Source organism: Acipenser ruthenus, chromosome 2, assembly GCF_902713425.1.
Source record: "Acipenser ruthenus chromosome 2, fAciRut3.2 maternal haplotype, whole genome shotgun sequence".
Lineage (NCBI taxonomy): Eukaryota > Metazoa > Chordata > Actinopteri > Acipenseriformes > Acipenseridae > Acipenser > Acipenser ruthenus.
The window spans coordinates 114591499-114603662 of record NC_081190.1 but is presented as its reverse complement, the minus strand read 5'-3'; the positions used below and the strand labels follow the sequence as shown (position 1 = coordinate 114603662).

Here is a 12164-nt window from a genome sequence, read left to right as displayed (position 1 = left end):
ACTAAATATAATTAAATTAGTCACCAATTCCCTGTCAAGTGAACCAAAAATGCGGTCTCTGCTTATTTATTGAAATACTGATAAATCCAATTTTGGCCACTAAAGGCTACAAATGTAACGCCACATGGAAGTTGGTTACTTATTCCCGGTTCCTTATTCGTGGTATAGTTGTCAAAGCAGTGTGACCTTTTTTCTGTTTGTTTTAACTCACTTACACATCTTGCTCAATTAATATATTGCTACTATTTAAAAGATAACTGCTCCCTCTTTCAAGAAAAATGAAAATATTAATAAATAATCAGCAGCATAGCGGTGCCCCATTTATTCCCCGCTTGTTTTGGCCCATGTACCCCCTTATACGCTTTCCTCACTAAATATTGAGGTATCCCTAGATAGGTTATCGTCTCCTCTTCGCAAAAAATACTAAAGATTTTAGTGAGCAAGCCGTACCCCGCGAGCAGCAGCACCCCAAAATGTAGCCCTTTACAACCAATACAGAATCCATGGAGGCATGTCTTTGGATGCCCCATGTACCCCCTTAGACGCCTTGTTTACTAAATATCGAGTTATCCCTAGATAGGTTATCGTCTCCTCTTTGCAAAAATACTAAAGATTTTAGTGAGCAAGCCGTACCCCGCGAGCAGCAGCACCCCAACCAATAAAAATGCATAGGAATCCCTTTGCTCTTACTTGTTGATAAACGGGGTGACGTACAAGTATTACAATAGAAGATACAATATTCAGAAGTTATTATTATTATTATTATAATAGTATTACTATTATTCGTAGTAGTAGTAGTACTGGTAGTTGGCTAGTTGTCCCATTTTTCATGAAAGTCTGTGTTTGTCCATAGGCTCAACTGTAATTAAGCAGCACCCTGATGGACGGAGGTAAATCTAAAGCCAGCTGGCCCCATTATCCCGAGACACTTTGAGAGGACAAGCTTGTAAAACTGACCCTAAACTGAAAGAAATTAATCTGTAAATTAAGTGTTCAATCTTTGCTACATTGATAGTGTTGCTTAATTACCTCAAGGCAGCATGATGATACAATAGTAAAATGCACATTGAGTCTTTATTTACATTAGTATTGTATATGGGAGATCAGGTATATAGAATAAAATGCAGAACAACAGTGGCTCTTCTAGACACTCTGCACATCAAATATTAAACCCGAGGTGAGGAAAAGTTTTCATTGAAAGAAAACTCAGACCTCTTTGACTTCAACTTAATCCAAAGAAGAACTTGTGTTCGAAAGGCCACTGTTTTTACAATGCCTTATATATATTAAATAAAAGTACACTTGAGGTTATTTGATTTTATTTTTCTTACTATACGACATGTTTTGAGTTCTCACCTCGTTACTGCAGACTGGATGAGCGTGGAAACTCTTACTGAGTTACAGTCTTTGCAAATGATGACGTCCTGATCATTGTGTGATTTTTGCTGTTTTTGTATCACAATCCGTTTTGGGCCGGGATAAACACACATGGGTGACGTAGAGGGGTTCCCCCTGTGTGAGAAGCAGCTTTGAACCAAGTGGCCCAAACCTATTTAACCCCCAAAATACCGCAGTTACTTATTCAATTTGTGCCACTAACCCCTCCAGCTCACTCTGTGCATCTCTATAGGACCATGATCTATTGTGTGTTAATTGTCTAGGGTACTAAGTAGACCAAGTGAAAAATAATAATAATTAAAATAAACCTTAAAATCATTTAGTTTCAATTTAAAAGAATCTTTTATTCGCATTGTACACCAACGTGTACAATGCAGCAGCATGATTTATTTTGTGTTACCAGTAGACTAAAGTACAAAAAAAAGCGCTAGGAATTCATTTGATTTTACTACTGTACTGTATACGATTAAACTGCCCTTCATTATATATATATATATATATATATATATATATATATATATATATATATATATATATATATATATATATATATATATATATATATAAAATCACACACGAAGACATAAACCCCATATACGCTCCTTGCAATGGAGCCGGATCTTTATCGGCGCTATGCTTTAGTGCGAGAGGTCCCGGGCCCTCCGCCTGTGTGTGGATTGCCTCGCCCTGTGTGATGCGCCTGCCTGCGTTAACCGAGATCGCTACGCTATATATAACAGTACTAAAACAGATAAAATGAAGACGGAACAGAATGCATTGTACAGATGACGTTATCCTTCGGGCACTCTGCTGCAGCAAACCACAACTAAACTGCCGCTATTTTATTTATAAAAATGTCGCACAACTCTCGCTAGAGATGACGCAAATAATATTTAAATTATAGTGCGTCTCTCTTCATTAACATATTTTTTCTTAGTACAGAAGACAAAATGCGCACTTTGCAAATTGTCCTAAACAAAATGCAAATCGCGGTATGTTTGCGCTGTGACTGGCCCATCTTAGTACATCTACCCCTTAGTATTTTTGCAGAGGGGGTGATAACCTATCTAGGGATACCTAGATATTTAGTGAGCAAAGCGTCTAAGGGGGTAAATGAGCCAATGAGGTAATATATTGGGTACCGCTGTGCTGCTGATACAGATTTTGTATTTATTTTCGTTTTTCTTGAAAGATGGAGTGATTATCTTTTAAATAGTAGCAATATATTAAATGAGCAAGATGTGCGAGTTAAAACACACAGAAAAAGGACAAGCTGCTTTATCAACTATACCGCAAATAAGAAACCAACTTCCAGGTGGTTACTGTAACTTGCTCATTGCTTTAAACAAAGCATCATGTGCAGTATTGTTCTATTTTTTTTTTTTTTTTTTTTTTTTGTGAAGACTTAAGACTTCATAAATTAGGGATCTACCTAAATCGCGATTTCGCGGAAATGGTGAAATGGAGGGGTCACCGCGAAATTCACCTCTTAGGGGCCAATGCATACAAACAAGTACAGAGAGGGAAAAAAAACTCGTTTAAATGAACTACTGCACACCGCAAGCGATGCAAACTACGTGTCTTGCTTCTGTAGACAGCCCTTTTTTATTCCTTCATCGTCCCGTGTGCATTGCACTTAAGCAAAAAACAAACAAACAAAAAACGTCCACAAATACCATTTACACAAAACAATTCTCCAAAACGGTTAATGTTCTTGTTTACTATTCAAATGACAATGTTTTAATCAGCCTATCAGTGTGTCTGTACTGCTTTTATGTGATCTGTACTGTGCAGTAGGGGGTGGGACAAAGTTGGTGCAGCATTGTTTTGATTTAGGTTGATAAAATCTAGTTTTCAGCACTGGAGGTAAAATAGTAGAAATGGACGACAAAAAAAGCAAAGCATATTTCGCTGATGATCGTTTCAAGATATTCCCAAAGAAACTGTACATGCAGCTTCAGAATCACACATTAAACAAAAGACTACTTCAGAGGCTGATGAACAGAATGTAAAATAAACAGCTTTCAGAAACCAAACTGGAAAGTCAGCGCAGACAAGAAGTATTCCTGTCTGCAAGTTAAATCAGTACTAAAACGATCCAGCACAGCCACCTCGCTTCAACCTGCTGCTTACAGTTTCGCAGTTTGAATTTTAGACCCGAATAGCCACGTTTCCTTTGTTTTGACTCTGTACTAATAAAATAAATTATTGGATGGGACAAATAACATGACAACGAATGTGCTGCACACATTGCCTTTATTACAGTATGCCAGATGCCCTTGTGTAACCGAGTTTTGGGTCTGTTTCTAATCGATTTCCACATCTGTATAACTTGGCAAAGCTTTGCCTTAACTTCCAACCAATGCAGTGGATGCAGAACTTGCAGTCTCAATGTATGGGCAAGTCAACTGCAGGGGGATGCTGCATACTCGCCTTTAACAAATGCCAGCACTCTGTTTCAGTAAGGAAACAAGTACCACTATTTTTAGGATTTATAGTGCTCCGAAATACCGTCTACTTAGGTTTATTTAATGTTTAAACAGGTCCGCGAAATCCTAATTTTATTCCGAAACATACCCTTGAAAAATACGTATATTTACCGCGATTTAAGTAGACCCCTATTCATAATTAAATGTGAGGCTAAACGTTTCAAATTGCATTGTTCTGTTACAAATTATAATGCGAACAGATTCTGCAAAGCGCAGTGATTCTCATATCAAAAGACTGGTGGCCATGCAGCCGTGCTCTTATGTAGCTGGCCAATAGAACGTAACTTCTTAAAGGGAAGCTGTAGGCCAATTCAAATCATAATGACTGACCATGAAAACAGCAATTAAATACAATACCAATGCATTTTTATATAGAGCCCTTCTCGCCATGGCATCCCAGAGCGCTGTACATAGTTAAAAACAAAACACAGTAGCCAATGTGTACACTCCAGTTACAACCTATTATTTTAAAGCACTTCAAAATATTGTTTTCAATTTAGATTTAAAAGAATCCACTATTTCAGCCTGCCTAATGGTAATCGGAACAAAGTTCCACAACAGCTGTGTGGTCCAGTGGTTAAAGAAAAGGGCTTGTAACCAGGAGGTCCCCGGTTCAAATCCCACCTGAGCCACTGACTCACTGTGTGACCCTGAGCAAGTCACTTCACCTCCTTGTCCGTCTTTCGGGTGAGACGTTGTTGTAAGTGACTCTGCAGCTGATGCATAGTTAACACACCCTAGTCTCTGTAAGTCGCCTTGGATAAAGGCGTCTGCTAAATAAATAATAACAGCAAAAGGCTATGGGCTGAATGAAAGTTGCATAGCTGATGCCCGCATGGTTTAAATTTTATAGATATGATTTTATTTAAAGCAATGCGCCCCAGTCCACTACAAAGTGTATGGTTTATCCTGTTCTGTGTTTTTCACATAGTTTACTTCTGGTACGGCTGCGGTCAAACAGGGTGTTCAAGCAAAGGCATTTCCGTATAGGCTATGTACTTCTGTTGAGCATAAGCATGTAAAATGAAACTATTAATAATTTAATCGGTTGTGCTCTGCTTAGTAAAAAGGAAGAGTTGTAAATATAACACAGTCTACCCTTAAATATAACCAGTCGACTAGAGACAATAACACAAAATATTATAAACACGACAGGTGTCAAATAAATCCCATCGCCACCCAACTAATTTAAAGTATAAATAACAACACGAAACATGTTAGATGTTGTTGCTTACCTGGGCTAAAAACAGAGCTGCGTGTACAACAAATGTTAGAAAGCAAAGTTGTGATTGTCTAGTGTAGCCGCCGGGACGCGAACCTCTCATAGGGATCATTTTGATTTGTTTGATCTCTGAAACGCATTTATAGCACACAAACCCTCGCCAACCCGGACTTGAAGTTCAGACATCCACGTACACCTGTTCTGCTTAAATAGGGGCGGAAACATTTGAAACTTATGGCATTAATGGGAGTCCCGTATGCAAATATCAAGGGAATGGTACTGACTCGCTGACACCCTCACGATTCACGTTTTAAACACACACAGGCAATAATTTACACCAAACAAAAAGGTCTATACTAACATGCTCGGTTCTCTAAACATGTTACCAGTAACGTTCTGGTCATTTTTGCTAATAATTTGCTCCAGCGCACCTACGCATTCACATAAGAATATATTTGCCATATACAGTACAGCACATTAAACGTTTTTTTTTTGTATTCCATATATTTTAGAAAAAAAGGTGCACTAAGGTTTAATAAGAGAATTGTGGTTCTTATGTATGTCGACCCAATGTTTAACAGACTTAAAAAAACAAAGACGCAACTTCTATAAATCTTGAAAATAGAATACATTCCCTGATGTTAAGTGCTAACCAACAAACAACAAAGTTCAATGTGAAAGCCAGCAGCAGGTTATTGTAAAAAGCAGCAACACTAAACTCCGCCAGAGGGCTTCGGAGACCACGAAAAATGAGATTGACTCGCAGTTTCTTCAGCGTGCCGGTTTTAAATATGGCGAGTCCCATATTGTTTCAGGAAATTGTCTGTGCATAAAGGAAGTGAGGTTTTGTGTTTGCCCTTCGGAACAGGTCTACCGTAGACAGACCCCATTAATGCAACATGATGTCAAGGAACACAAGAATAGCGCTGATATTTGGGGGCTTTGTGACAGCAGTAGGAGCTGCATTTTACCCTATATTTTTTCATCCTCTAACACACGAAAGTGAATACAGTAAGTTTAATCTACGCACGTTGTTGGTGTGTAAACTGTCATGTTTGTCAGAAGAATATACAAAGTCGATTTCCCATAAACAAAATATTTTTGAGAGAGAGAGAGAGAGCCATTACAGGTCTTATTATATTGGATGAGGTCGCAACATTAAATTACGCCCTACTGGATGCAGAAAGTGCCTAAAATGTCCAAATTTAAATACGATATTTACACATTTTTTAAACTTATTTCTGTGTTTTCTGAACGTTATATAGAGGATACTTGATGGTTGTTTGTAGTATATGGTTTATGTTCGCTGTAGGAGAATGTCCCAGTTTTAATATTAAATAAATTAATTCTTGGGTTTTTGTCTTTTTGTTTTTTTAGTCCTTGAGCAATGTCTGTCAGTTTGCAGCTTCTGGTTTATACCATGGTAATGAAGGGGCTACAGACTGTTTGGATAAGTTACACGGGCAGATCAGTAACTGGCATTTCTAAAGGAAGTAGGAGTCCAAATCAAAACAATAGGCATTTCCAGTTGTTTCAGACATCTTAGTTGTTATAAAAAACACCTGTGTGTTGTTTGAACTACCGAAGCTAAGTTCCGGCCTGAATTTCAGCAGCACACCACTACATGGAATGTAAACAAAGACCCATTCAAAACTAGTCCCAGTATGCATCTTATCCCACTCGAATTGAATACACATACAACGCGTGTGGTCTAAACATTATTATCCCCCTCCCTGGATGCATGTCCCTACCGTGGGACATGCACTCATGGTGTAAAACACTTCCGTTTGTGTTTGCATAAGTACCGCTTGAACTATTGTGATGAAACGGCCTGTACAATGCGTCAGCTGTAGTGTCTGTCTGTATTTAGAGAAGTACTCTATTATGTTGAACCCGGTCTGGACATACTTCAGCACACACTTTTGCCAGTATATTATATAAATGTCATTACACGTTAAGTTGTTGTCAATTGAAATGCTTCCTTTACTAATTTTTCTTTTTAAATCTGCTAACAGAGAAAGTGCAGCATGTGAACCGAGCTGGAATCAATCAAGGAGATGTCCAGCCACCAGGTATGTGATTAACATTTCTGATACATTCTGTATAGACGGCCTGCTTTTTGCATTCTGGGCGAAGTTTAATTTGGAAAGTTTGAGTGGTCTGTACTGCACACAAAGCTACTGTAGGTCTGTGCATTTTCTACAGTACAGACTGCAGTCTCTTATAGTTTATACTCAGCACATCAAGAGAAAGTACACTGAAGCTAAGCTGTGCGTTCGCTAGCCCTGGTTCTGATGAGGACATTTGGAAGTTAGTGATTAATCCTTCAGGAAATAATGGGGCCACCTTTGATATGTATGCATACCACCTAGATACTGAAACATAAACTAGTGCATAACTAATCTTTAAACTGCTAACAAACACCTCCACTTGAGTAAAAAGCCTCGTACATTATGCTTTGTCATTTGTATATAGCGCCTTTCACGATAAATCGCCCCAAAGCACTTTACATAGTAAAAACATTGACAAATATTAAAAGTAAAAAGAAGTAATTAAAACAATGATAGAGCAAGAAAGAGGATAAATATATTAGGGCTGGCAAGCGATTAAATAAATGAATCTTGAGATTTAAAAAATTAATCATGATTGAAAAAAAAATACTCAGTCTTGATTTAACAAATTAATTGCAATTAAAAAAAATAATCTGTTAATCTTGGTTTTAATCACATATTTAATTGATACAATTACTGCATGCATCTCATTTAAGTTTATTATTATTATTATTATTATTATTATTATTATTATTATAAGCCCATGGCTGGGAAGCCTATTGTTGTTAAGATTATTATTATTATTTCTTTCCGCCAACAAAACTTTAAAAGTTGCATAAAACGAAAACTCTTGAAATTTCAGAGTTAAGACGCCAATGGGAACTAATGTCCACAGCTCAATGAATGCGATTGGTCACATGGTTTGGCAACCATATTGGATTTTACGACAAATTCTGGACAATTTACACACGTTTTCTTGTCGGAAACCACTTATCGCAGAGTTCTGAAACTTGGTATACGTGGTTAGGAGTTAGAAATGATTCCCCTTGTCTCTAGACCAGCATCAGAAAGTATCTGAACAGTAGTTGCTCTTATACAGTGGTTGGTGTATCTTTTGCTAAGCTTTGCTTTTTCGCTGAAGGTAGCCATTAAATTGGCAATCATGTTTTTTCCTAGTGGTTTGCAGGTGTACCAAAGAGGTTGTGTGGCAGCATATTCAGGAGAGAACGGCTTTGGCTGAAGATAAAAACATGGTGGATTTTGTAGACATGTATTTAATGAGGGATTGTACTGGACGCATTGGGTCACCAGGCTTTTCAAACATGCTGCCTCAAAGCATAGCTTTATTTCTCTCCATTGATCAGAGTGGTTTTTTTGTGTGTTCGTTGTAGGTTAGAGTCGCGTATCTCAAGTCATTTTCGGCTGTATTTGCTTTGAAAACGGTTGCGGGCAACGCTCACAGACCTTCTGTGCCTCGACGGGCAAAGTGTATCTGTAGATCAAACCACACTTTATACAGAAGCCCTCGTGGTTCATCGGTAGTTAAGATGCCAGATGTTTTAAGTTTCTGTAGGTCAGGTTCAAAGATGAATTCATGTTTTTAGTTTTTGTCTTTTACGTCCCTGCGCATTTTTTTAATCACCCCTATAAAAACATTGTTTGCCGTGGTAAACTCAACATCGTGTGGAATGTTTAGATTTCTGCTATAGGGGGATTATTAAGGTGCCTATTAATGTCTGCCCTGATTGAGATGTAACTTGGCACATTGTATTGGTTTCCTTTGGCATTTCTTAAAGAAGCATAAAAGTGCCGAAGTCGCTCATTTAACAGTGTCGCGCTGTCTGTTTCAAATTCTTCATTATGGTGATTTTCAGCTAACCAGTTTTTAAAAACAGATACTGACCATTTAGGATCGGATGGGGTTATTCTGTCTTATAATGCCTCATGGGAGGCACTATCGTACGGGGAGACAGGATCGGATGGGTTTGTTCTGTCTTATAATGCCTCATGGGAGGCACTATCCGGTGAGACAGGATCGGATGGGTTTGTTCTGTCTTATAATGCCTCATGGGAGGCACTATCCGGTGAGACAGGATCGGATGGGTTTGTTCTGTCTTATAATGCCTCATGGGAGGCACTATCCGGGGAGACAGGATTGGATGGGTTTGTTCTGTCTTATAATGCCTCATGGGAGGCACTATCCGGTGAGACAGGATCGGATGGGTTTGTTCTGTCTTATAATGCCTCATGGGAGGCACTATCCGGGGAGACAGGATTGGATGGGTTTGTTCTGTCTTATAATGCCTCATGGGAGGCACTATCCGGGGAGACAGGATTGGATGGGTTTGTTCTGTCTTATAATGCCTCATGGGAGGCACTATCCGGTGAGACAGGATCGGATGGGTTTGTTCTGTCTCATAATGCCTCATGGGAGGCACTATCCAGGGAGACATGATCGGATGGGTTTATTCTCTTATAACTATCAGTTACGACACCGGGCCATGCTTAATTTCATTGCTGTTTAAATGATTATATTTATTGAGAGAGGGGTCTGAGTGGTATAAAAGGGATAATAAATAATCCACCGGGCACCCTATACATGTTCATTTGAATAATCTGCCTTTTGCTGAAGAATGAGCAATTATCTGTTCAGTGATACTGATGTTCTTAGTGGACAGAGATCTCAGTTGGATGAGATGCCCCCAGTCATTCTCAAAATCATTTGTTACATATGATGTATTCATTTATTTTTATTGCAGGTGTTAAAATATGGTCTGATCCGTACAAATCAAAATGATGCAATCCCCCCCCCCCCCCTGGACTCTGCTCTGCCTAGTTGAAGAGATCTTTTGGCTACAGAAGACAACTGGATACTAACATGATAAAAAAGCAGACCTGTTTATGTGTGTGTGGGTTTAATGATTTTTATTGTACAAATCCCATACAATAAGACGGATGTTCTTCTATAGTGTGTATCCATAAAACATCCGTCCAAAATGTGATCATTTCAACATGGGATCTGTCTTCTGAATAAGAGCTTCCAATGTGTTAAATATGTAATATGCAGTACATGGGTATACATTTATTTCAATTTCTTTTTAAATTGTGTGTGCCCAGGTGATGTTTACAAAAATAAACAACATTTTGCTATGGAATTAGCTGTTAAGTATTTTCTGGCAGATAAACTTCAACAAACAGAATTGTATGTATTTATTTAAAATACTTAAATGGTATGCAATAGGGTCATTGGGATTCAGCGATGTATCCATTAATGCATTAGCAAACCCTAAAAAAAAAAAAAGTTTGTTACTGCTTTGTTAGAAATTATTTTTAGATGCCTGCTTTGTTAACCTTTCAAAACTTCTGTCAAACAGTTTATAAAACTTAAGGGTATTTGTTTCCACCAGGAACAGCCAAAACGCTATATATTACAAGTACAAATTAAAGAACTTGAAACACTTTCATTAACATACATATAACTGTCTGATATGCAGAAAATAACTGTCGAGGGACTTTTTTTTTTTTTTTAAATGCAGTACAGATATTTGGCCATAAGATGGCACTGTGGGAATTACTTTTTTTAATTTATTTAACCTTTATTTAGCCAGGTGAGTCAGTTGAGAACAAATTCTCATTTACAATAACAACCTGGCCAAGAGGTTCGCACTACAGCAGTAAAAAAAAAATACAACACAAATACATGTACATTTATACAGCATTTACAGTAGTGGTGATCACAATGAGGTTGCCTCACATCCAATTGTTTTTAATATACATATTATTAGTCACCAAAAATCTTTTTTCTGCAATTAAAATGTAGTTAGCTTAGCCAGTTTATAGTTGCACAGTACCATGCAGAACTTCAAATGTGTTTTGTTGGTTATTCATTTTTAAAGTCCATGGATGCTGAAAGACAATGTCTCTGGTCAGTGAGCTTTTGCATGCACATTATTCATCCATGCCTACATTAATGCAGACTGCAGAATAAAAGGATTTAGCTGCTTTTCTTGTTGTGGGAAGTGATGGAAAGGTTTCATTCAAAAGGTTAATTTTTAGATAATTTTAATCAGTAAGATGAAATCGACAAATACATGACAGTAAAATAGTCTCGTTAATCAAGGTAATTAAGACTAACAGCACAGTAAGAGCTTATTAGTAAATGGTTTTAGCTAACAAAATAAAACATCTTACTGGTGTGCTCTTCCATTTACTATAGCCGTTCAGTCTCAAATGTGCAACTTTTTATATTTTCATTTCAAAACTTGATATCTAGTACTAGGTTACAAAAGATCTCAGTTGGCATGCCTTTAGTCCAGGAAGTCTGTGTTTCACTTCCTAGGTCATTTCACCATAGCAGGGAGGTCAAGGCATGTCAGTCAGTACAGGAGCTAGCTTTTTACATATATATATATATATATATTAATGATTGCTACTTTTTTCTATCTATGCTATACTTTATAATGCATATAAGTCTTTACAGGGCAATGTCTTGTAACCTTTCTATAAAGTGACTGAAGAGGGTATAATGTTAGGGAAGAATCTACAGTCCACAGGAAATGAAGGCTGTTATCTAAGATCTGGACAAAGAGAATGAAGAGGGGCAAAGGCTGTGTTGTAAAAGGGTGCAGCGGTGGTGTGTGCTATACATGGGGTGGGGTGGGGGGGGGTGATGATATGTGACAGGGCAGAAGCCCTGCACATGTAGCTACTGTGTTTTTGTTTGGCTTGGGTTAATACATTTTATATATATTGAATTTAAGTTTGGCATGGATTGGGTTAAAATCTCATCCTTGCCAAATCCATGTGCAGAATGTGGCTGGTTTAACTGAGGATGAATGAAGCCCAGCCACATGCTTTAAAAGAAGAGCAAACGCCTTTGTTCTGGGTAGGTTAGATTAGGGAGAAGAGACCCCGGTGCGGTGGGACCCCGCACGTATCCTTTGACAAAAAAGAGGTGTTGTCACAGGATGGCTTTAGCAGTGACGTAAGACCCGGAACAGAAAC

The 12164-nt window shown here is 38.0% G+C and overlaps 2 protein-coding genes across 3 annotated transcripts in view; one reads left to right on the top strand and one right to left on the bottom strand.

The window, feature by feature from the left end:
* Positions 1–5332, bottom strand: part of LOC117409272 (protein sel-1 homolog 3) — a 42298-nt gene extending 36966 nt beyond the window's left edge. The window contains exon 1 of one of the 2 annotated variants that reach the window (XM_034015055.3): positions 5123–5332. In XM_034015055.3, coding sequence (XP_033870946.2) covers positions 5123–5221 — 99 coding nt within the window. In that variant the 5' untranslated portion in view covers positions 5222–5332. The remainder of the gene's footprint in view (positions 1–5122) is intronic. The other variant, XM_034015054.3, reaches the window with a different exon arrangement.
* Positions 5333–5862: 530 nt separating this feature from the next.
* Positions 5863–10639, top strand: smim20 (small integral membrane protein 20). Its single transcript, XM_034015056.3, has 3 exons — positions 5863–6120; positions 7125–7181; positions 9920–10639. The coding sequence occupies exons 1-3, from the start codon at positions 6009–6011 to the stop codon at positions 9955–9957; spliced, it is 207 nt and encodes a 68-aa protein (XP_033870947.1). The 5' UTR covers positions 5863–6008; the 3' UTR covers positions 9958–10639.
* The last annotated feature ends 1525 nt before the right edge of the window (positions 10640–12164 follow it).